At 40.2% G+C, this 21,371-nt stretch overlaps 1 protein-coding gene and 1 long non-coding RNA gene across 13 annotated transcripts in view; one reads left to right on the top strand and one right to left on the bottom strand.

The window, feature by feature from the left end:
• The window catches only part of LOC115497352 (uncharacterized), a 76,502-nt gene that overhangs the window by 9,858 nt on the left and 45,273 nt on the right, over positions 1-21,371 (top strand). For 6 of the 11 annotated variants that reach the window (XR_012058440.1, XR_012058439.1, XR_012058442.1 and 3 more), the window contains exons 3-5: positions 2,900-3,089; positions 9,808-9,938; positions 16,959-17,084. This is a non-coding gene — a long non-coding RNA (uncharacterized lncRNA). The remainder of the gene's footprint in view (positions 1-2,899; positions 3,090-9,807; positions 9,939-16,958; positions 17,085-21,371) is intronic. The other 5 variants (XR_012058446.1, XR_012058445.1, XR_012058441.1 and 2 more) reach the window with 5 other exon arrangements.
• IFT81 (intraflagellar transport 81) overlaps positions 18,944-21,371 on the bottom strand; it is a 37,367-nt gene continuing 34,939 nt past the window's right edge. For both annotated transcript variants that reach the window (XM_072936259.1, XM_002192676.7), the window contains 2 exons: positions 21,234-21,279; positions 18,944-20,331 (listed from right to left, as the gene is read on the bottom strand). In XM_072936259.1, the coding sequence (XP_072792360.1) occupies positions 20,149-20,331; positions 21,234-21,279 (229 nt within the window). In that variant the 3' untranslated portion in view covers positions 18,944-20,148. The remainder of the gene's footprint in view (positions 20,332-21,233; positions 21,280-21,371) is intronic.

The raw sequence follows: 21,371 nt of genomic DNA, 5'->3' as shown, positions 1-21,371 counted from the left end.
CTGGAAATAGCTGTGTTAAAGCAGTCTGTTCAAGCATATTTGAAGATATTTTTGAAGATAATTCCCTTATTTCAGAGATGTTTAGGAGGGGTTTGACATTTTTATTAGTAATTGTTTATTCTTTTATGGGTAAACCAGCTGTTGTGGCTTTCACATGACTAACAGATCTGAGAGAAAAATTCCTAATAAATGCTTCCAGAAAATTCTAGAAAAAGCTATTCCAGACATAGAAATGCCTCAAAGTCAGCTTCTCCCAGACTAGAAAGAAAGATGCAGGATAGGCAAGAGAGGAATCTCCCTTTTCTGAAGGCGTAGAGTTTCCACATTTAGCTCTGGAGTTTCATGGCCTTCCACCTGCCACTGGGCAGAGTGGTGACTATTTGTTGTCTTGCAGGGCAGTGTAATTTCAGAAAGAAATTCCAGTTGAAATGGAGAAAGTGACCATTTTTGTGAGGCATAGATTCAGTTACTTACATGACAGCTGCTTGCAGAAGTAAGCCAAGCACTTAAGAGAATGATTTTAAAGAGGCAGAAATTCTCAACAAACCACTCAGCCTTCTTTTAGCTGGATTCACACAGAAACAACAAATAATTAATTGAGGCCAAAATACATGTCGTGCTGAGTTTGCATGAGCTGGAAGGTTTGGAAATAATTAAGAGCAAAATTGTTAATACTCCATTGAAATAGCTGCTGCCTATCTGTCCAGTCTGAAAGCCCAATCTGTTGTGCTCAATCAGCTTTCAGCTGCTACTTGCCAGCAGCCTAATTCCCCAGTCTTGTCTCTGTGCTGTGCTTGTGCATTCCACTACCTGCTAAGTTAAACCCTGCTGTCCTGGTGCTGCATGGAGATTTCCAGTGCTATGCCAACCATCCACACTGGGTCAGAATATATCCCAAACCTGGGGTCTGGGTGTCCACAGCAGCACGCCTGGTTCCAGTGGAGCACCGCATGGGGAAAGGGGAGCAGCAGCTGTGTGGTTTAGCTCCCAGGATTAGGGCTGTGCTCATTCATCCCATTCTCTGGGCATTTATGCAGTTTGGACAAGCTGTTGACCTGCAATATTTCCACCTCTTTTTAAAGTGATCTAATGCAGAATAAGCTGCTGTAAACCACAGCCACACTGCAGGTTGATAATATTATCTCCATTCACCTCTTTGCACTTGTGTTGCACGTTCAATACTTTGGCTGATCATTTATATTGCAAGAGGATTAAAAGGAAATTAGTAATTTTACTTCTTATTGATTAGCTTGTGCAAGGTTCTGTGGAAATTGAGAGTGAGGCTACAGGGGAGTCTCTGCTTAGTGACTCTGACAGTTCTGCAGCTGTGGGGGGGTGTGGAAATACAGTGCAGTGAGAGGTGTTTGCAGCTGAAGAGGCATTTTAAGCCTCAAACCTGTACCACCAGTTCTTTGCTGAGAAATGTGTATGAAAAATGACAAAGTTCATTGCACAGGCATTTGGAAGGAACTAAAGAGCAATCCATTGACCTTTGCAGATTAAGTAATGCATACTGTCATAAGGAAGTGCTATTTGAGCACCAAACAGCAAATGTACACACTTATCCTTCATTAACCCCTCCCTGGAGGCAGTCAGGATTTCCTTATCCCAACGTGGTTTGTGTTCTTGGCATCTGGGGTGTTTCCAGTGAGCACATCAGCTCCCTGAGCCTGTCAGAGGGTGCTTGGTGCTCTGCCATGGGATGGGTTTGCAGTTCTGTGCTCGGCTCCTGGGTCCAGCAGAGGCCTCAGTGCCTGACTCTGTGTGCTTCAGTTTTCACTGAATTAAATGGGACTCAAATGTTTGCATAATAGACAGAGAAACTTCCACTTGAAGGCAGCAGCAAAGAGCAGTTTTGCTGCTTTTGCAGAACATTTCTATTACAGAGAGAAGACATGAATGAAAATGAACCATGTGTATAATTAAATATTTGAGTGCAATAAAAGTTAAATATGTTCCTTTTTTTAAATATAATTTGTTAGGTCATTTATTTAATTTATGGGAAAAAATTTATAGAAAACATTTTTTTCCTGGGGAATGAAATACTCTTTTCAAGTACAGATGAATATGTCATATATGATTTGCAAGGAGATGAATTAGTGTGTTTCTCCTTCTCCAGCCTTTCTTCCACTTTTCCAATTCTACAGGAAGATTATTTTCAGATTCATTGTGTTGCTTTTTCTTTATGTGGCTTGTTGCACACTGAAATAAATTTACCACACTCTTGCTAACATAGTGTTTTTAAAACTACTTTTATTTAAAAATTCTTGACACAACATTACACATTCTCAAAAATTAAATCAGTGAAAAAGAAGAAAACTTCTGTTCATCAGTCTTAGCATTTGAGCCTGTAATTGTGGGTCAGATGTGGGAAAAAAAAAAAAAATTGGAGATCTCCAGAGCCCCTGGACAAGAGAAGTCACTTTACCAGGACATTGAGATAATTCATCTGGGTGACTCCGAAAAAATGCTAGATAAGATTGAAATTTGGAGAGGCTGAGCACATCCAGTCTCAGCCTTTGGATTATCAAGAATAAATCCAGCAACTGGCATGTGAATATGTTAATGCTGTAGATTCTAGCATGGAAACAGGAAACTGTATTTATGAGGCAAAATGTATCAGAGATTAATTCAGTTCTATATATAATATATACATTTTACAGATACAAAATCTTTGCCAAAATATGCATAATTTGCAAGTACACTGAAGTTAGAAAATGCCAGAATAAAGGTTGCCTTTCCATGCATATGCCCTGAAGGCATCTTTAATTACAAGATTCCTGGCTTCTTTTTCCTGTTTTTTTCCTAACACTGAAGTCTTCTAATTTCACTGCATGCTTGATATTGAAGTCCTATTATTTTCTCTTTTAAATAAAGACTAAGGAATGCATTTCCCCAGGTTTAAAAGAAAAACAACATTGGAAAACAACAATATTTCATCCTTCTATCATCATCAGACTGCAAACTCTGTGTGTCATCCCAGGAGCCTCCTGAGTGGATTTCCCCAGTGCTGGTGTGGTGCTGGAGCCTGAGCAGTGATCCTGTGTCATGTAACACAAAACTACAGGTGTCAGCAAGAGGACTGCAAGGTAAGGCAACACCTGAGCAGAGTTTTAAATTAGTTACTTATTACTGCTGTCATAATTTTCATTGTAGTCCTTATTGTGCAACCATTTCTAGCCTTGCTTGGAGCAGCCACGTGAATTTTCCGTATGCATGGTCACTTCTACCCACGCAAATGAATTTAAAAAGTTGATTTCTGATTTGCTCATGTTTTAAATCTCTTTGCAACTCAGTTTGTGCAGATGTGAGGGACAGCACATAGTGCTACAGCCTGCAAATCCAGGGCCATGTGCTCAGGAGGGTCCCACTTGAAGCTGTTTTTTCCCTCGTGGCTCTTAAGTCAGAGTAGTCACGCTGACAGCACAGAAGTTGATAATGATTTATCACACATCCAGTGCACTGAATAATTATGCCTTGTCTGCCTCTTTCTGCTGTGGATTGAAGAGTTTTGATCAATAGTGACAGCATGCAAAGCCTCATAAAATTTGTTCATTTCCTAGAATCTCTTTCCATGCTTTGGTATTTTTTATGTATAACCAAGGGGGCAATATTTCAAATCTCTCTCTGTGCACTACAGAAAAGCCCCAAAATTAGTGCTTACCTCTGCTGCTCTGAAAAGGCTGTTCATTCCCAAATTTCAAATTGCCATAGAAGAGGAAGGTTGAAGACTCAGGAGGCTGACTCCAATGAGAGAGCCTAGAGGTAGAAAAACATCCTACCTGTGAAGACCCATGGTGTGAGAGGGTTAAATACTTATTTTATATTGCTTTTTTAGTTGATTAATTTAAACCAGGACTATACACCTGGTACTGAAACTGCAAACTGAAAGTTCTCTGTGAGATCTGGAAACAGCAACAGGCTTGCTTCCATAAATAATACTGAAACTTAAACAGTGATTTCACAAGGTCCAGGACGTAGTATAAATAAGAAAGCAGAAATATCCAGGAAATCCTTAGTTAACAAATGTTTTGTTTTAAACATTATATGCTTTTCTTGATCTCTGAAAATCATCTTCACAGTAGACACTAAATTGAGAGAAGTAAAAAAGAAAAATTTTCTGACTTGAGCAAGATATTCTATCACACTGAAAGAAGGGTTTCTTCTGAAGCTTTTCTGTGTGAATCCAAAAGCTCACAAACCTGGTGAAAAGTGAAAAAGCAATTAAATACTCTATTAATGGCACCATGATTGTGTCAAAATTCTCAGATGCCGTGTGCTGACACCAAATATCACAGCATTCAGAGCTGCAGGATATTGGATTAGTGCAATGCTTGGAATTGAACCATCCCAAAGGGGTTTTTAGGCATGTTGGGCCAAATTCAAACAGGGGGTAACTGCATGGAATTGACTGGATTTATACCCAGAGAAATCGAGTCTTTTTTGTCATGGCCAAAATGTAATGCTCAGGTTAAAACTGGGCTTCTGTACAAAAGTTATGACTCCTGTTTGTAAAGAAATATTTAAAAATGTCATGTAGTTATTTCAGGTAAGCATAGGTACTACTTCAGACCAGCAATTTTGCTGTTTTCATTTTTGGCTTCTAGACCAAACTGAGTTGCTGAAAAGTGAAAAGGAGGGAAATGAGAGAAGTTCTGTAAAAATTTTTCCACTTACAGTGTACATCACTTGCTGTTTCTGTGTCCCCATTGTCCTCAGGCCACCCCATTCTACATTCAGGACCTGTTTCAGTCACAAGTGTTCCTGTTCTGTCTAAAGCATCATCTCTCTCTGGTATTTATTACATAGTCCAGTGGACTGAACGACCTGTGAGCAGGACAGATGCCAGAGGAAAATAAGCACAGGCTGAGGCAGCCAAAAACCTGCTGACATTGAGTCATTGAGAAGCTCTGAGGGGTATTGTCCTGCTTTGGTTTATTTATGCTTTTTTCTATCTATGTGGTTTTTGAAAATCACAAACTCTACTCTGAAAAATACATATTTTGGCTTTGTACAGGTTTCTAAATTCTGTTCAGCCCACTCAGCAGTGTATTAACTTCTGCCACATGATTTGTTTTTTCTCTTACAGTCTCCATGGGAAAAAAGGTGTTGGAACTGTAGTTCTTGTTGTCTGATGTTTAGGTTTATTATTTCTATGTTTGCATGTAAATAAGGGAAAGGGAAAAGTAGCCATGAGCTCCTGGCAAGTTCAGGAAACCTGGTGCTTGTATAGAGCTGATGTGAACTGTGGCAGTGGGCAACAATTCTGTATCAAAGGGAAGGATTCTCCTTATCCTGTCTCAGAGCAGTGGGGAGGCATTTCAGCAACCATTACAATAATTTCTGTATCTCAGGAGGCTCAGAGTTGCTGTAGCAACCTTTTGCTAGATAGGAATTTGGCTGGTGAAGCCCCACAGGAATCTGCTCCCACTCTTGCCTAACCTCTCACATCACCAGTCTCAGCTGCCAGGGAGAAGCCCCAGCTGTTAATCAGGCAGGGTGAGGGACCCCTTTCCACAGGTTCCTCACAGAACTTTCCCCTAATTCCTGCTTTTTGACATGTTTCCATGTAGAAGAGCTTTGCTGTGTGTGCAGAGTTCTGTGCCTGAACCTGAACTGTGAAAGTGGTCACAGTAAATTTGGTGCACACAAACAAGCCCTTATTCGTGTACTTGCAGATGCAGACAGTGAAGATGCAAAAGCAGCGAGTGCAGATCGGTGTGGGAAGTTTGACTGGGAGGCAGCAGGAGTTGTGGTGACACAAAAGAAGTATTATAAAGTCACCAAGGGGATCAGGCAGATGGAACAGACTTGAGTAGGAAGGAATACAGACAAGGTCTCCAAAGCCTGTTACTTAGATTTGGAAAAAAAAGGGAAGTGTGAAGTTGGTCAGAGCATGAGGGGATGCATCACTCCTAAACCAGTTCCTTCAGAAGTGTGAAGTAGTTTATGGAGTAATGAAAGACAGGTTTTTGGCCTTCCAGACTGATGTATGGTTAAGAATAATATTTGGAAGGCTTTATTTATAGATAATTTTTCCCAGTGGTTACACAGAAAAGACAGTCCATGTTTTGGACTCTTGGCTCTTACTTCTAATTTTACAGGTGATTGACATTGTCAAACCATGGGCTTGGGTGCTGCCTTCTCTTGTAACTCTTGGAGAAGGACATGGCATAACTGCTGTTTCCCTTTTATAAATGGTTTAATGGTTATTACTTTAGAATCAGGACATGTAGGTCCAGTTCCTTCCCTTGCTTCCTGTTCCTACTCCCAGATCTGCTTCTGTAAGTCATTATTAGTCTGCTCAGATGAAAATACCAATCATGGAGCAGGTACCAAAATTAGGGGTAAGTTGAATTAATGTGCTGAGCTGGACAACTCAGGGGCTGAGGAGCCAACCCACACTCCTTTTTGCTAGCTGTGGTGCAGGGCTGCTGCCTCTGAGGAGCAGAAAGTTGAGGAACTTCAGTGCAAGGCTGTCCAGCAAGGAACACCAAACTCCAGGCTCTTGCTAAACCAAAGATGCACCAACTTAACAAAAAAATCCTGAGTCTGTGAGGTTGAACCAGGTTGAATCCCTAAAGCTAATGCAAGATTTAACTCTTCCAGATACTATTTTAAGTTGTCCAGGCGGTCACTAAACACAACCAACTATGAAAAAGATAGTTAAAAAAATGTTTGATTTGTGTATGTGATGATTCTCACTGGTTTAAAGCCCAGGTAAAGCAAGGCGAATTCCAGGAAAAGAATCTCTGGTTTGTTTGGGTTTTTTTAAACCAAGTACCTTCCAGTGTGAAGCACTTTTTAATTATGCAGAGAAGAAGATCCCTCCTGGCAGGTTTCTTGGGCTGCAGGGAGCTGCTGGGCCTCAGACAGAAAATGGGCCCATGTATGGTTATAGTCAGAACGTGTCGCTGAGTGGCAGCGAGGAAGGAGAGTGGGCTTTGGAGAGCTGACTGATCTCCGTGCTCTAGCAGAGGAATCAAAACTGAATATGGACTGTGCCCTAGTTAGACTGATTCTAACTACCCAAAGCTGTGTGTCACTCCATGCAATTTGGGCTGCAGCCTGGGCTCTGTTTCGGGGGTGTTGTGTGTATGTTTTTTACTGTATATTTTTAAAAGAGCACCCAGTTCTGAGGAATCTATTCCCAGCTAAAGCACACAAGCACAAGAAAGGTCAGAGAGAGGCATCTCTAGCTTTGATAAATAAACAAATCTCTTCTCTGAGGCTGGGATGTTGTATTAATAGCAGTAGATTTGGTTTCGCATTGTGGAGCTCCTCCTGTTTCATTGCTATTGAAGATAAGAGAACACAAAATGTTCTGTCACCCTCCCTATGAGAAAACAAGCCAACAGGCAGAGACTATTATATTTAAAGATATTACTGAGGCAAAGACTCAGAGCACACAAACACCCGGGTTTATATTCAGTAACTACTGGATACCATCACTGGCACACCAGTAACTCAGTCTTAGTTAATGCCTCGCATGAAAGAGTTTGCAAAGACAAAGTCACTGCATGAGAAATAAAATAAGGGTTGAGCCTTAAGCAGATGGAAAGGCATAGCCTTAATTTTTCCCCTTTTTCACTTTTCTTAGTGATTCAGTTGCAGCAAAAATTTTAACAGGTCTTTTTTCTTCTTAACCTTCTTAACCCACCAGGCTGCTGCAGTCAGGCTTACTTCAGCTGGTAACCTGGAGCTGTTCCTTCATCACAGCACACCAGAACTGAACAAATTTTTCTAAGCAATTCCTCAAAGGAAGACTTCTTGTGAAATTGTAAAACCCCCTAACTTGGCAGCAAGCATGTGTAAAATAAATTAACAGAGATCTACCCTAGAGCTTCCCTACACAAGTTCTTTGGGAATAATTAATTCTAAAATTTCATATGTAGAATATTTTACTAGGGAATATGTACCTTCTGGGTGGAAGGCAGACTTTAGCCTAGTGGGTAAGAAGCGTGATGGGAAGAAATGAAGAATTTATCCTTAACTGGTTGACATATATGATACAAACCATTGCTTCTCTAACACTGGTCACTGTTACATGAGTTAATCCATGCTCAGGGTGTACTTCTTGTTGCTCCAGTTGGGCATCAGTCCAAGAAGGAGACAGTTTTCTCCTCTACAAATAAGCATCTTCTGTTGGACAGCAGATTGCTGGAGATAAGTAAAAATAAACACGAACCAAATCAGATAATTCTCCTCTCAACAGTAATTTTCCTTGTCCTTGAAATGTCCTCAGCTACAGGTTTATTTGTTTCCCTGATGCTCAGGTAGAGTCTGTTCAGAGGGGAGTTATTCTGCATGCAGGAGGCGTTTTGGAAAACTGCACCTCTACATAGGATTCATAAACAAACCAAATGACTCAACAGATAGAAGTTATATGCAGTGAGATTTTTTTCCTCTAGGGGTATTTTTAGAGACATAAAATAAAAATATTGGCAGAAGATAGACACTGAAATCACCAAAATTGTTCTCTTTCCAATCTGACCAGTCTGGAATTTAAATTATGTGCTTGGTGTGGCCCCCTGGTAGCAGTCCACCTTTCTGTGTTGTGGCAAAAACAATCTCAGCTGGGGTTAAGATGCTGCTTACATGTATTTGTAAGTGAATATTGCTTCCCATCTGCTGCACTCATTGCATTTTACATAAAAAAGGGATTAATTATTTCTTCTAGATCAGCACATATGCAAATTCCTCTAAAAAATTCAAAAGAAATTCTGGGCAGAGACAATGGACTTCTTTGACAGCTACTGATGAGTCTTTAAGATGATTATAAATGTTCAGAGAAAGTAACAATTTCTGTAGTTAGGAATAAAAAAAAAAGGTAATTGTTCCATATTGTAGCTTCCTTACCATTTGAGAACAACGCCAAATTTAATTCTGCCATCACAGGAATTTCTGGCTGCGGTACATGTGAGAAAAGATTTCCATTTTGAGCATGAAATTTCTTTTAACTGTGATTTCTGATACAACATATGCCATAGAAATGAGGAAAAAAAATCCCTGCAGTTTGTATGAGGGCCTTCTGATCCTTTGGAAGGATTCTGTGTGCCTCGGTGTGTTAGTGCTTGAAAGGATTTAATCCAGATGGTTTTGGAAAGGAATGAGTTTTATTTGTACCTGATACCAATCAGATATTCTTTTTCAAACAGATTTAAGTGTCATAAGGGCTGTGCTGTGAATAAGGGATTCTATAGAAAATGAAAATCTTTGCATGGAACATTTTTCATTTAATTACATCATAAGCTGCTAAAATGGAAATATTTATTTTTAAGTGATATCATTGTGGAATTTCAAAGCCACATCTAACCACTACATTTATGTAATGACCACTGAAAAAATAGTGCTGGAAACAGAGTGTAAAATTTGAATTATCCCAAGAATATCAAGTTCTTGAAAGGTAAGAGATATTAAAACACCCAATATATGAGAATAATAGGGAAATTAATTATTTTATAACTTCAGTGTTCATCCAGTTTTCTGGCTTTCTAAAAATGAATTTGTATACATGGTGTGTGCAGCTGAACTTTTGGGTAGTGATTTTGGCAGATTGAACCTGATATGAAGGATCTTAAATCTGTTTGAACAGCCTCTGAATTTCCCTTCAAGGTGTAAAAAAAGGCAGCAAGCAGCCCCCAATTGCATAAGCAATAACATAATTGCTGTTCTGCTTGGCAAGGTCATCATCTGATTCCTGATTATATGTTAATGGCAACAAATTAAGATACTTCAAGACAATGAATGTCCAACAACATTATTTTAGTATTCCACGTGCCTGAAAAATTTATCTTTTCTTTCAAGAATGAATCCTGTTCTCTGAAATGCAGCTGGGAACGAGGGCAGCTCAGGCCACCCCAGGCCTCAGGAGATTGATAGTGTTGGCAGCTGAGGATCTAATTATGGATTATTTGGGTCGGACTTTTTTATCCCAGGTAGGTGTGACTTGATTGACTCAAAAGAGGTTAGTTCATCCAGTGCACAGGGGTTATACTGAGAGCAGGAGTGAATTATTCCCCTAGAAACTGTCATCCTTTTAATCTTAAGGAGAGTCTAACAATTCCTGTAAGTAGACATCTTGATTTTATATGGCATTTTTATGCATATCTTCATGATATTGCACAAACTGCTGGCAATGAGGTATGTTGTTATTACATTTGCATTAGTTATGTGTGTTTTTAATAAAGCTCAGGATGAAAGCATTTACTCAGAAAAATACTGTTAGGAATGTTTCCTTTACAGCTTCTCTCTCAATTTGGCAAAGGCGAAGCCCAAACCAGATTGGCACAGTCTGCAGTCCTAAACTGACCATAAACAAGACACATGGCACTGTAGGGTTTATTGCATATTTTAAATTTTCATTGCTTAAGAGATTGAAAAATATTGTCTACTTTAATTACATAATAACCCACAACTGGATTTCAGTATTTTGATGTTTTCCACAGTTTCTTACATAAGCATTTTTAAAATTTCCCCGTTCTTGTATTTTACCTCATATTACCTATCAATACACAGGACATGTACAGCGTGTCTGGGAGTTACTGTAGCATTAAATAAGAGTCATGAAGTCAGTGTAAATGATGGGGTGCACTAATTAGGGCAGTCTGATTTCCCTTTGTTTGTTCCAAATTCTTGTGGAGGAGCTCAGGAGGGATCTGTCCAAGACATTACATCAGGAAAGAGGCTCAGTCTGATTTATCCATCGTGTAGGCGACACATTTCCAGAACTATATGTTCCACTTTAACAGATGCATACTTTCTCAGAGGGGAGGACAATGAGTTGATGCAGGAAAAAGCATTCCCTGAAAAATCAAAAGCCCAGGTGATCATTCTGTATCTTGGTATTTCATTTTCTGAGACTCACACAGAGGAGAGGAGCACGACCCTGCTGCCAGAGTAACCAGAAGTTATGAGTATTAATTTCCTGCCTTGCCAGCACTGATTGCCTGGTAGGCAATCTTAAGTGATAAAATTCTGTCTTGTTTTCTGCTGTTTAACTTTTTGATCACTCAACATCCATTAGGGGGGCAGGTTTTGATAAAGGGAAGATTTCACCTTGGCTTGGGAGCTTTTTAATAAAACAGTTGTTACTCTTCTAATTTGTCTTCATACTGTCCCTGAAGCACATTGACGACAACAGGGACTGCAGTCAGAGATGCAGCTCTGCAAAAGCTGTTTTCTTTGAGGGAGAGGATAGTTTAGGAAGCTCCAGCCCCATGTTCTTCATGTTCCTTTCTCCCAGCTCCTCACCTGCAGCTCTCCACCCCTTCAGTTGTTCTCTCAGTTGTTTTGTGGCCATAAACTGAACAACTGAGTTAATAATCATCTTTCACCAAGAGATTGTGATAAGCCTGACTATGCAGCCCCACAGAGTTGTGCCAGCACCACTAAAAAAACATTGTCACCATAATTCCAGGGTGGTTTAGACTGAGGTGCCACAGAACACAGAACACAGAAGGGCTGTCCCACCTCTTCCCTTGGGTTTTCCTGACTATTCCGTGGAATGTGTTGGTATGTGCCAAGGAACAGCTTCAGCTGAAAGCAGAGCTCTCACTACCATTTTACTGGAGGGATTCTTGTTTTGAGGAAGCTTTGGCTGAATTTCCACACAGTCTATGCAACTTAAGAAGGTCCATTCAATTTTTATTTTGGCTTCCTTTTAGATTCCAGGTGCAAATTATTGCTGGGGTTAATCTCCTGGAAACCCACATCCTCCTTGCAATCAGGGAGCAACCACTGTGTGTGCAGTGAGAGGGCAGGTCTAACCCATGCTCTCTGAATGTGTTCTTTTCCTCCAGCCAATAATCACCCCCAACTTAATTAGCTAATGTTGTGTTTGGGGATTCAATATTTATGCACCAGGGAAGCCACAACATTGCAAACCTCTCTGTTGAATGCCCTTTTATAAAAACTGGACATACCCACATGGATTGTTTCAAATAAAGATAAATTGCATTAGCACTGTGTGTTTGCAGGTGAAATTGGCTCTGATGCAGCTGCTATATCAAAGAAATTTCCTTTATTATTAAACTCCAGTATTCATGTCTCTCCTTGTGGAATATAATACTGAGCCTGTGATGAGTTAATCTGATTCCAAATGAACTTCTCAGTAATGGGCTGTACATGGTATAAGGAGAACATCTTCGTCAAGCATTTTGAATTGGTTTCGATTTTTTGTATTGACTAAAGAACCTGGGTTTGGTATTTTTCCCCCCCACCAAAAGTCTAAATTTTCTCATGAAAATTTTGACTTCGTATTCTAAAGTTGTGGGGGTTTGTTAAACAAGACTTTATTTCCATGAAATTATATGAATATTTAATTATCTTCCTTTAGCTCCACACTGAATTTCTCATGGGGGAAAATATTTTTATTCCCCTGTTGTATATGCTTGTATCAAAAAAAAGTTTTTGTTTAAGGCCAAATTTATCAGACTAAATAGGAGCTTTCACCATTGACTGGGTTATTCATTAACTAAGGTTACCCAGGAGTTGTTCTCATATGTAAAAGCAAGATTTAGTGCTTAGTGATAAATCTGCTGCTCTTCTATTTGAGGGGTAATCCAGCCAATTCCAGCACAGTGAGGAGGAGACAGACAAGCAGAAGCAGCAGTTTTGTCCAGAGCTGCCTGGGGCAATAAACCAGAAACCCAAACTCTCCCATCCCTTACCATGCTCCAAGCCAGCCAGTTTTTCTCTGGCAGCTCTTTCATATTCATGCATCTTTACAATTTGTGAAGACAACATTGAACAATACTCTAATAATATAATACAATATTAAAAATAGCTTCATTTCCTCTAAGAAAAAATAGAATTCCCAGTTATTTCAGTGTCAGATTATATAATTAATATTTCAGCTACAGGACAAAGTATTTGCTTGTTAAAAACTGAAATGTACAAAGAACAATCCCACAAATTTCAGGTTGTATTCTGTGAGACCCAACCTTGTGTGCACACATGCACACAGGGCTTCTCCTGATCTTATCTCTCTGGCATTACAAAAAAATCTCAGGGTACAAGAAAAATCTCACATTTCATTTTGTTGACTCCATTAGCTCCATGAAGGAGCTGTGATGCTTTTTATGTTTGAAATTCCTCGTTGCAATATAATTAAAAGCTCCTTCAGGAATTGGCTTTATCTCTGTCTGTATTGTATTTGTTTATTTTTTGTCTGTTCTGACCTTTCCATTACACTTTTCAATTAATTGTCACATCTCAAATGTCCAGAGATTTCACTCCTGAATTGCTTTTCAGGCAGTGGCAGGGTCAGCTGAGGATACTCCAAGTGAGGACACTGAGTCGTGTGCTGGGAAATTCGGTGACGTTTGAGATGTCATTCCTTTGTGTTCCAGCAATCCAAACCTCGGGCTGGATGGGGGCTTGGGGACCTGAACAACAAAATTCAGGATCAGCCTCAGGAGGTTTCACAAGGACATCAGGTTGGGAATCCTGGGTATGCCCTGAGACCAGAACCCAGAGACAGGGACTGGATTCCTACTTTTGTTTCTGTTCAGTTCCAGAGTGGGTTTTTTTCATCCAGAAAATAACATTAATGCAGCAACTTGTTGATCTGGCTATATGGCCAACAGAATTTACTATGACTTTTTTGTCAATTTTTTTGAGATTCCGTGGTGGGAGTTGCTGCACCAAATAGTTCATTTTAACCTGATTTGTGGATGTGCCAATGTAGTCACATGGATTCAAAGGATCAGGGTCACTTCTCTTAAGCTGTCCACAAATACTTTACATGACAATGCCATAAAATCAGGGAACTGGATATTCTGGAGTTAGAACTTGAGCCATCAGTCAGAGTCAGAGTGTAACAGAGCTATAAAAGCGTGTATTGACACGGAGTGTGATCAAATTAATATAAACAATATACTCCCAAGCATATGCCACTTATCCCAGAGAGATCCCACTGGCATGTCTAGATTTAGTTTCCATGTTATTGCTTGGATTTGATCATTAGGTAACACTGGACAACATTAAAATTAAAGGGAGCAAATCTTGTACAGGATAAATGACAAGAACATTTACTCTGTCAGTTCTCCTTTTGTTTCCAGCAAGGAAACTGCATTATCATTGCCACAAACTAATCCCATTTTGTCCCTGAGTGCAGATCTGTAGCAGAGCAATACAAATTAATTAAAATATATTGATTGTATAGAAAATTAAGTGAAAACTATTTAACACATCCTAAGTGATTAGATGCAATAAAACCTTGCAGAGACGATTGCACAGCTGGCAAACACAAGTCAGGAGAGAACAATTGGGGGAGAGAGGACCTGGCTCCAGACCTTGGCTTTTCCACTGGGAGCCTGACAAACACCCTTTGTGCTGGAGGGGACAGGTGTCAGCCCCTCCCAGCCCTTTCCCACTCCCCGTTTAGATTTTACATCAAGTCACTGTGAGCTCTGCCTTGAAATCCCATTTTTCTAAGCAAAGACAAAGGCAAACACCTTTTATTGGCACTGGTTCTAGAGGAGCAAAGGTGTTACATAAAGGGCTGCTGAGATTCTGGATTACACAATATTTTTAAGGGGCATGTGATACATCAGAGACTATTTATATATACATTTGAAAGTGGCTGTTGATTACCCAAACTAATTATTATCCTAAACAGATCAACACCACCAATAAGGTACAGAAAAACAATTCTGCAGTAGCATAAAATTAAACTGTCTTGTTTGTGGGTACATGAAAGGATTAAAGAGTATAATTTTACTCTCTTAGACCAAATGAATTCCTAAATTGGAAAAGCAGCTCTGTCCAAGGTCGCCTCTGTTGTGTCCAAAAATATCTCGAAACAAACGCAAGAGGGGCACTTTGTTGGGTGTTATCTAGACATATATAGTTTCAATCAAATTCTTCAACAAGTGTCAGAATAAAAGTCAAACATTTGTCTGACACTGCCAAGTCACTGGCAAGTGAATCCCCTCAAAGGTTGAAAATAAATTTGATAGCAGAATTAAGAATTATGGGATGTTTTATTTAAAGAAAAAGCCACATTAATTTGGGATTGAGTTGTAAACACCTTTTAGATATTTAATGAAAGGGTTGTCTAATTATTTCCACAACACTGGGTGAAGTGATACAAGGTTGTGTTCATGACCCCGGGAAAATATTTATAGTGCATTTTCCAGTGTATGAGTTCCCTCTTTCCCTCTCTTTGTGTTTTATGATCACCCTTCAATTAAACCAAGAGGCAGAAAAGAACCTTCATGGTATGAGAGTTTAAAGTGGTGCATTTCCTACAGGAATATTGAAGTGCAGCATAGTAAATAAAAACCACAAAAGGAGCAGTAACAGCACAGCAAGAGCCCACTGTGAGTGAGCCACGCTGCAGCTCGCTGTCAGAGCCTGGTTGGGAGCTGTGGGAGATGTTTTCTGGAGGAGATTTAATGTCAGGGTGATGCTGGCACTGCCAAATTCCTGGCACTGCCCAATTTCCCTCACTGCTTCAGGAACAGGAACTGCATTCCTCGCTGCTCCCTGAGCCCACGTGAAGGGAAAACCAAGGAGAGAAACCCTTTGGGGCAGGAGATGTAACATCAATGTAAAATACTCGTGGAACAGGTTGTCTGTGGGTGACTTTCAGTGCTCTGATAGTTCTGTTTGCTTTTTAATGCGCTATAAAAACACGGCAGGCTCCAAGCACAGAACGAGGGAGATGGGGACAGTGTTTTATAAATACTTTATAAAACCTCCAAGGTTTCAATACTGCAGTCCACAGAAAGCTGCTTTAGGGCACTGCATCATTTAAATAGCAGTTGATAAGCAAAATGTATGATTTTAATGTGATTTTAACTTTAAATGTTTCAATTTTTAGAATCCCAAAGTAATTAATCAGCCCTTCTTGCTCTTGGTAATTCTTCACTAATGGCTCTAAAACTTCTATAATAACTGCAAAGAAATGCCTAAACTCTGGTTTACTCACCAGAAAATGATGTGGTATTGTAAACCAAGTAAACTGCTGAATTATTAATTCTTTATAACCTTAAGAGTTTCAATTGCTGTTTAAAAAATAATCCAGTTTAAAAAAACCAAACATTACCCCCCCTCCCCCAAATTTTAACTGCAAAGAATCCTAATGGTTTTTAGGTTTTTATTCAGTACAAACCAGTTGCAAAATGTATAAAGAAACTGGGTGATTGGTTCCTTCATTATTTCCCTTACTTGGTCATTATTTGTATGTGATGTAAATCTTTATGGTTTTGTTGTTTTTGCTCCCAAAAAGCAAAGCATATTTCCTATTCTATTCCAGGAAAAATAAGTAGGGAGAGAGAAACGGATTTATCTTTGATAGCTGGTCAGATCCCATTTTCCATATTCCTGTCAACTGCATTTTTCATGGTATTAGCAAAAAGTGCAGGTTTTATCCTATTTCAAGAGTAGACTTAATTAAGTGCTTATTGTATAAATGAGTGGGTTTAGAACTTGAGCAGTTGCAATAAAATTTAGAAGCTTAAAAATGACATCTTATTGTGTATTAAGAGACTGAACTGAAGCAGGAAAATAGATATTGGCTTGAGTAGATCCATTTGCAGGAAAAAAACTCCAGCTCCTGGCTTTCAACAAATGCTGGATGTGTGTATCATAATTAGCAAAAATGGAGTTTTTTCATTACTATGCAGAATGGAATGGCAAAAAAAGGGCAAAAATACATTTTTTAATAATAAATAGAAATAATGCATTTAAATACAAGGTAAGAATACAGTTTTAATCAAATGATAACCACTCTAAATATTTCAGCACTGGATTTGTGCAACAGCCTCTCATAAACATCTACTAAAAATCGAACCACTTTGCTCAAGACTTGTTATTTCAATTGTTTGTGCTGAGAAAATCTTCCACAAACATTTAATTTTTGTTATAAATTCGAGCATGTCCAATGGAACATTGATTTGTGTTGGCTGAAAGGCGTTATTTTAGATAATTACTGTTATTTTTATTTTCAGTGTGCTACAAATCTGATGATGGGCCCTTTAATTCCTGCTTGTTCTGTCAGGATGAAGAACGGAGCTAAATCCAGCAGACCTTGTTTCGGCAAAACTCCCACTGAAGTCAGGGTTTGTGAAAGTCAGGTTTGTCTCCCAGTTCCTGCTGATTATTTGGGACATGTTTGCTCCCTCTCCAAGTCCCCAGAGCTGCTCACCCAGGGTGACACCAACACGGAAATCAGGGAAATCGATGTGAAAAATGCCCTTTTCACCCACTGCCCTGGGAATAACACGGATTGCCTCGGGAATTTGGAGAGCCCGCTTTAAATTCAGAGAGAATTTAAAGAACTCTTTAAACGAGCTGAAAATAGGTCAGATTCTGATTGTTAGAAAACAAATCCCCACGTGGGTGTTGCCAGACAGGTGGGACCTTGTGATAAAGTTGTTGATTCGTGTAACACTTCCTTACTGCAACGCTGGCACGGCCGTGGGGTGTCAGTCCCGTTACAGAGCACCAGGGCCAGGCAGCTGAAGGGTTAACGGCGTTCCCTGGGCAGGAACCTCCTGCCGGCCGGGATAACACCGGGCACTGCACTGGGATTTGCCTTTTACATGGGCTCTGGGCAAACAGGGACAGAGAGAAGCCAGAGCTGCCCCCGTCCCAGTATTTTGCTATTTGGAATATTCAATGTTATTAACCAACCAGGCTATTAAAAATAACAACAAAGTAAAAAACTGAAAAGTTAGCTTTATGTTGCAAGATAGGAAGATAAAACTGTGAAATTCTAAGAATTTTGAATGCTCCTACCAAATCCTAAACTAGGTGGAAAAGCCAGTGAACAGAATCCATTAAAGCTGCATTTATTAAATGTCCACTTGTATAAAAAGCTAAAAATAGTGTTTGAGTTTTTCCAATTTTCCTTTGATAACAGTTATTATGATTTTTTGCTTCATCTCAGAAAGTAATTTTGCTGCTGCTGCTGCAGTGTATAATGTGTGCCCTTTCTTGGTGCAGCACAAATGACAGAGCACTAATCAGATGAGAACAACAATCACGTCATCTTTGAGTAACTAGCAATAAACTGTTTTTATAAGGAAGAAATATGAACTATTTTTAGGGTAACTGAAGAGAAAACCAGAAAATGATTGTAATCAGTCTTACTCCACATCATTGCTGTGAATTTCTAAGGCATTGCTTTTTCCTGGGCAGCAGGCTAATCCCTGTCACACATCTTTGTGTAAAACCCCCAGTCAAATAGGATTTCTAACGTTTGGTTTAAAGTTTTGACTTCCAGTCTATGAAATCCCCTTTCTCCCTGCCCTGTCTAGTGACTCTTAACCACAGGCTGATTCCTAAGTAACCTAAATGTCCATTTTTGGTGATTATCCCACGTTTTCAGCATGTCTCACATCTCCTTGTCTGTGTTATTTTACTATTGCTGTCAAGCCTTCAGCAAACGCCTCCGTTGGAAGTCCAGGAATGGGTTTGACATGGCTTTTGCAGCTCTGCAGCCCTGTGCAGGTGCTGTGTGGGAATGATGGCACAGGGCAGGAGGCACAAAGCACCCAGGTGTCTCTGGAGATGGCTGTGCCCATCCCACACAGCCTGGCCTTTCCTGAGCTTCTCCCTGCCAGAGATTCCTTCCCTGCCTCACTGAATCCTGCAGCAATCAGCTGCTGGAGGCAGGGAGTGGTGGCACAGCTCTACCTGTACCTGTGCCTTCCTTCCACCCTGTGCCAGGGCACCCTGCTCTTCTCCCTGGCCTGGGAGAGTGGGGTCAGTGTGCAGCTGTTGGGAAAAACTATCTCCAGCTATTTGGCAGTGTAGGAGGGATGGCATGAGGATGTCCTGGGATCTGAGACCCACCCCTCACACTGTGAGCCCTTTGGAAGCTTCTCAAATAAATGTCATTAAATAACCTATTTTTCCTGTGGCCCAGCCACCAACAATTTCTTTCTTTCACCTAAAAAATGTAAAAAAGAAGAATACCATACAGTCAAAATGTAGTTTTGCCAGCTTTTATTTCAGTCCTGTTAACAAATATATTTAATGCAAAAGCAAACCAGGAACTCTATAATTACCATACTCTCTGGATATAGAATCCAGCGGAAGATCTGACATAGTTAGGTATCAAAGAAATCAAAATTACTTTTTTTATATCCTGAAAAAGGACATTCTTCTTCAGGCAGGAAAAGCTATAAAAAACCCCACCAACCTATCTAGGAATCCAGTGAGCCAAAGGAGAACAGCAGGAGTTCTGGTCCCACAGAATTATCTCTGTGCTGCTGATCTGTGACGGGGGCCAGGAGCTGCTCATCTGGAATGGTGACGTGTGAGGGACACTCTCAGTCCTCACCTCCATCCCTGTGCCCCAGGCTCAGCTCTGGGGCACCTCTGAGGCTGCTCAGGGCTGCACTCCAAGCCAGATGCAAGAAGCCCTGGGCCATGTCTCAATCCATGGATAACCTCCAGCCCTGGGATGACCCTCTTTGTGTGTGTAATCCCTTTGGAATTGCACTCTGCAGACAAAACAGCTCAAAACTCCTCCCTGGGGAAAGCTTCAGCTGAGCTCCCTGTACATTTTTACACTCAGGAAATACAAAGGGGTAAATGTTCAAGGAAAAAACTTCTGTTAAAACAACAACAGCAAAAGATAATGGAAAAAGCTCAGAATCCAAGTGATTGTTCTCCAGGCAATCAGCTGAGCCCAACCGTGCAAGGAAAGAATGGCCAGGAGTGCTGGGGCCAGGCCGACAGTGGCCCCGCTCCTGCTGCCACACCGGGTGGGTAAGGACAATAGGGACAACAGGGCCAAGCCAGGAGGGCACAGTTATACAATATCAAGTCTCTCAGGCCTTGCAAAAATGTAACCTTATCGATAGAGAATGAGAGGCAGAGCAATTACGTGAGTTTTCTGTGACCCTGCAGAAGGATTTGTTTCCCTTTGATCTCCCTACAAATGCGTGCCATTCCCGGCCTCATAAAACATGGATTTATGAGCAGGTTCACCCCAGTGCAGCCCTCCCAACAGCTTCCAACCATGGCACATTGTCACTCAGACACTGGAGCAAAAGATTCCACAGGGGTTTCTTTGCTCTCTCTGTTTATGCACCAAAACCAAACCATGGACAAAAACTGTAGAATTGATGAAAGCAACAGTATTTAACAAGAGTCTTCCTAATTCACGTGGGTATCAGGAAGAAGAATTCATAACACAAGCCTATCTTTACCTCCTTCCTGAATGATCTGACCAATGGCTGCTTGATTTTGTTGTTTCAGAAAACATTCTCTCTTACATTCCATTAATTTCTCAAAGTCCTGCCACATTTTCATTTGCTTCATATTTGGCCCATGACTTTCCCGTACAACTTTCTGCTTCTCTCGTAGTTTCTGTTAAAAATACAAAAATATCAGATTTCTGCAGCAGCTTTACACCACAAAAGCTGCTCACATAAGAAGCTTGGAATGACAGAGATTTTTATATGCTATGGAAATATTGTTTTGTTCATATTGATAATACTCCCTGCAAGTGCTAAAGGCATTAACACCTGGGACTTAGATATTTGTATGGATTGACAACTATTTCCATGGGTTTTAATGTCTAATCTTATCTATTTGAGAATTTATGCTCAATATCTGATATAATTACCATGCAGAGCTCTTGCAGTATCAAGGTACAACCTGCAATGGATTCATACCATGATACGCTAACACTAAATCAATGTTTTACAATTAAACCCCCTCCTGATTAAGAAAGGTAGGCCAGACCTGTAAAAATCACTCAGACTGACTAAGAAAAGGAAATTAATAAAAGCTGTTTGGTGTGACTTGCTAAGCCCAGCCTTGTCCCTGCTGATCTGAGCTTCAGACAAGATTAAAACTGGACAACTGCTTTTGTCTGACGCCGCTGATCCCCTGGCCTTTAGCAGCAGTGATAAGGGTGACAGGCTCAGAATTTATTGTCTTCAACAGGTTGCTTTATATACAACAGAAAATCTGAGCTGGCACAGTTCATTATGCCCCTGTTTCAGGGTCTTATCCAAATGGTTTTCAGGGAATGTGCTGTCACATTGAGCTGTTTGCCTATCCCTTACAGCAGCTCATGTTATTCCCTGCAGGAAATCAAGCCCTGAGGAGGGAGCAGGATCCTTTTCCAGGGTATTAATTACCAATGCCAGCAGTGATGGAATTTTCTTTGTAGGCTGCACAATGCTTTTTATAAAATACTGACCACAGCCCCACAAAAATACAAACTGTACAATGGCTGAGCAAGGTAAAAACCTCATTCTTACCTTCCCAAGGTTTTCTTGTTCAAGGATTATTCGTGTATACTGTTCTCTAAAGGAAACATAAAATGATTTTATCATTATTTTGTTCTATGTAACAGGACAGAATAATGATGCAAACATGGAAAATGATGGAAGTATTGG

Source organism: Taeniopygia guttata, chromosome 15 (genome assembly GCF_048771995.1).
Source record: "Taeniopygia guttata chromosome 15, bTaeGut7.mat, whole genome shotgun sequence".
NCBI classification, from domain to species: domain Eukaryota; kingdom Metazoa; phylum Chordata; class Aves; order Passeriformes; family Estrildidae; genus Taeniopygia; species Taeniopygia guttata.
The sequence above is the reverse complement of the archived record's forward strand: the minus strand, read 5'-3'. Positions and strand labels throughout refer to the sequence as shown.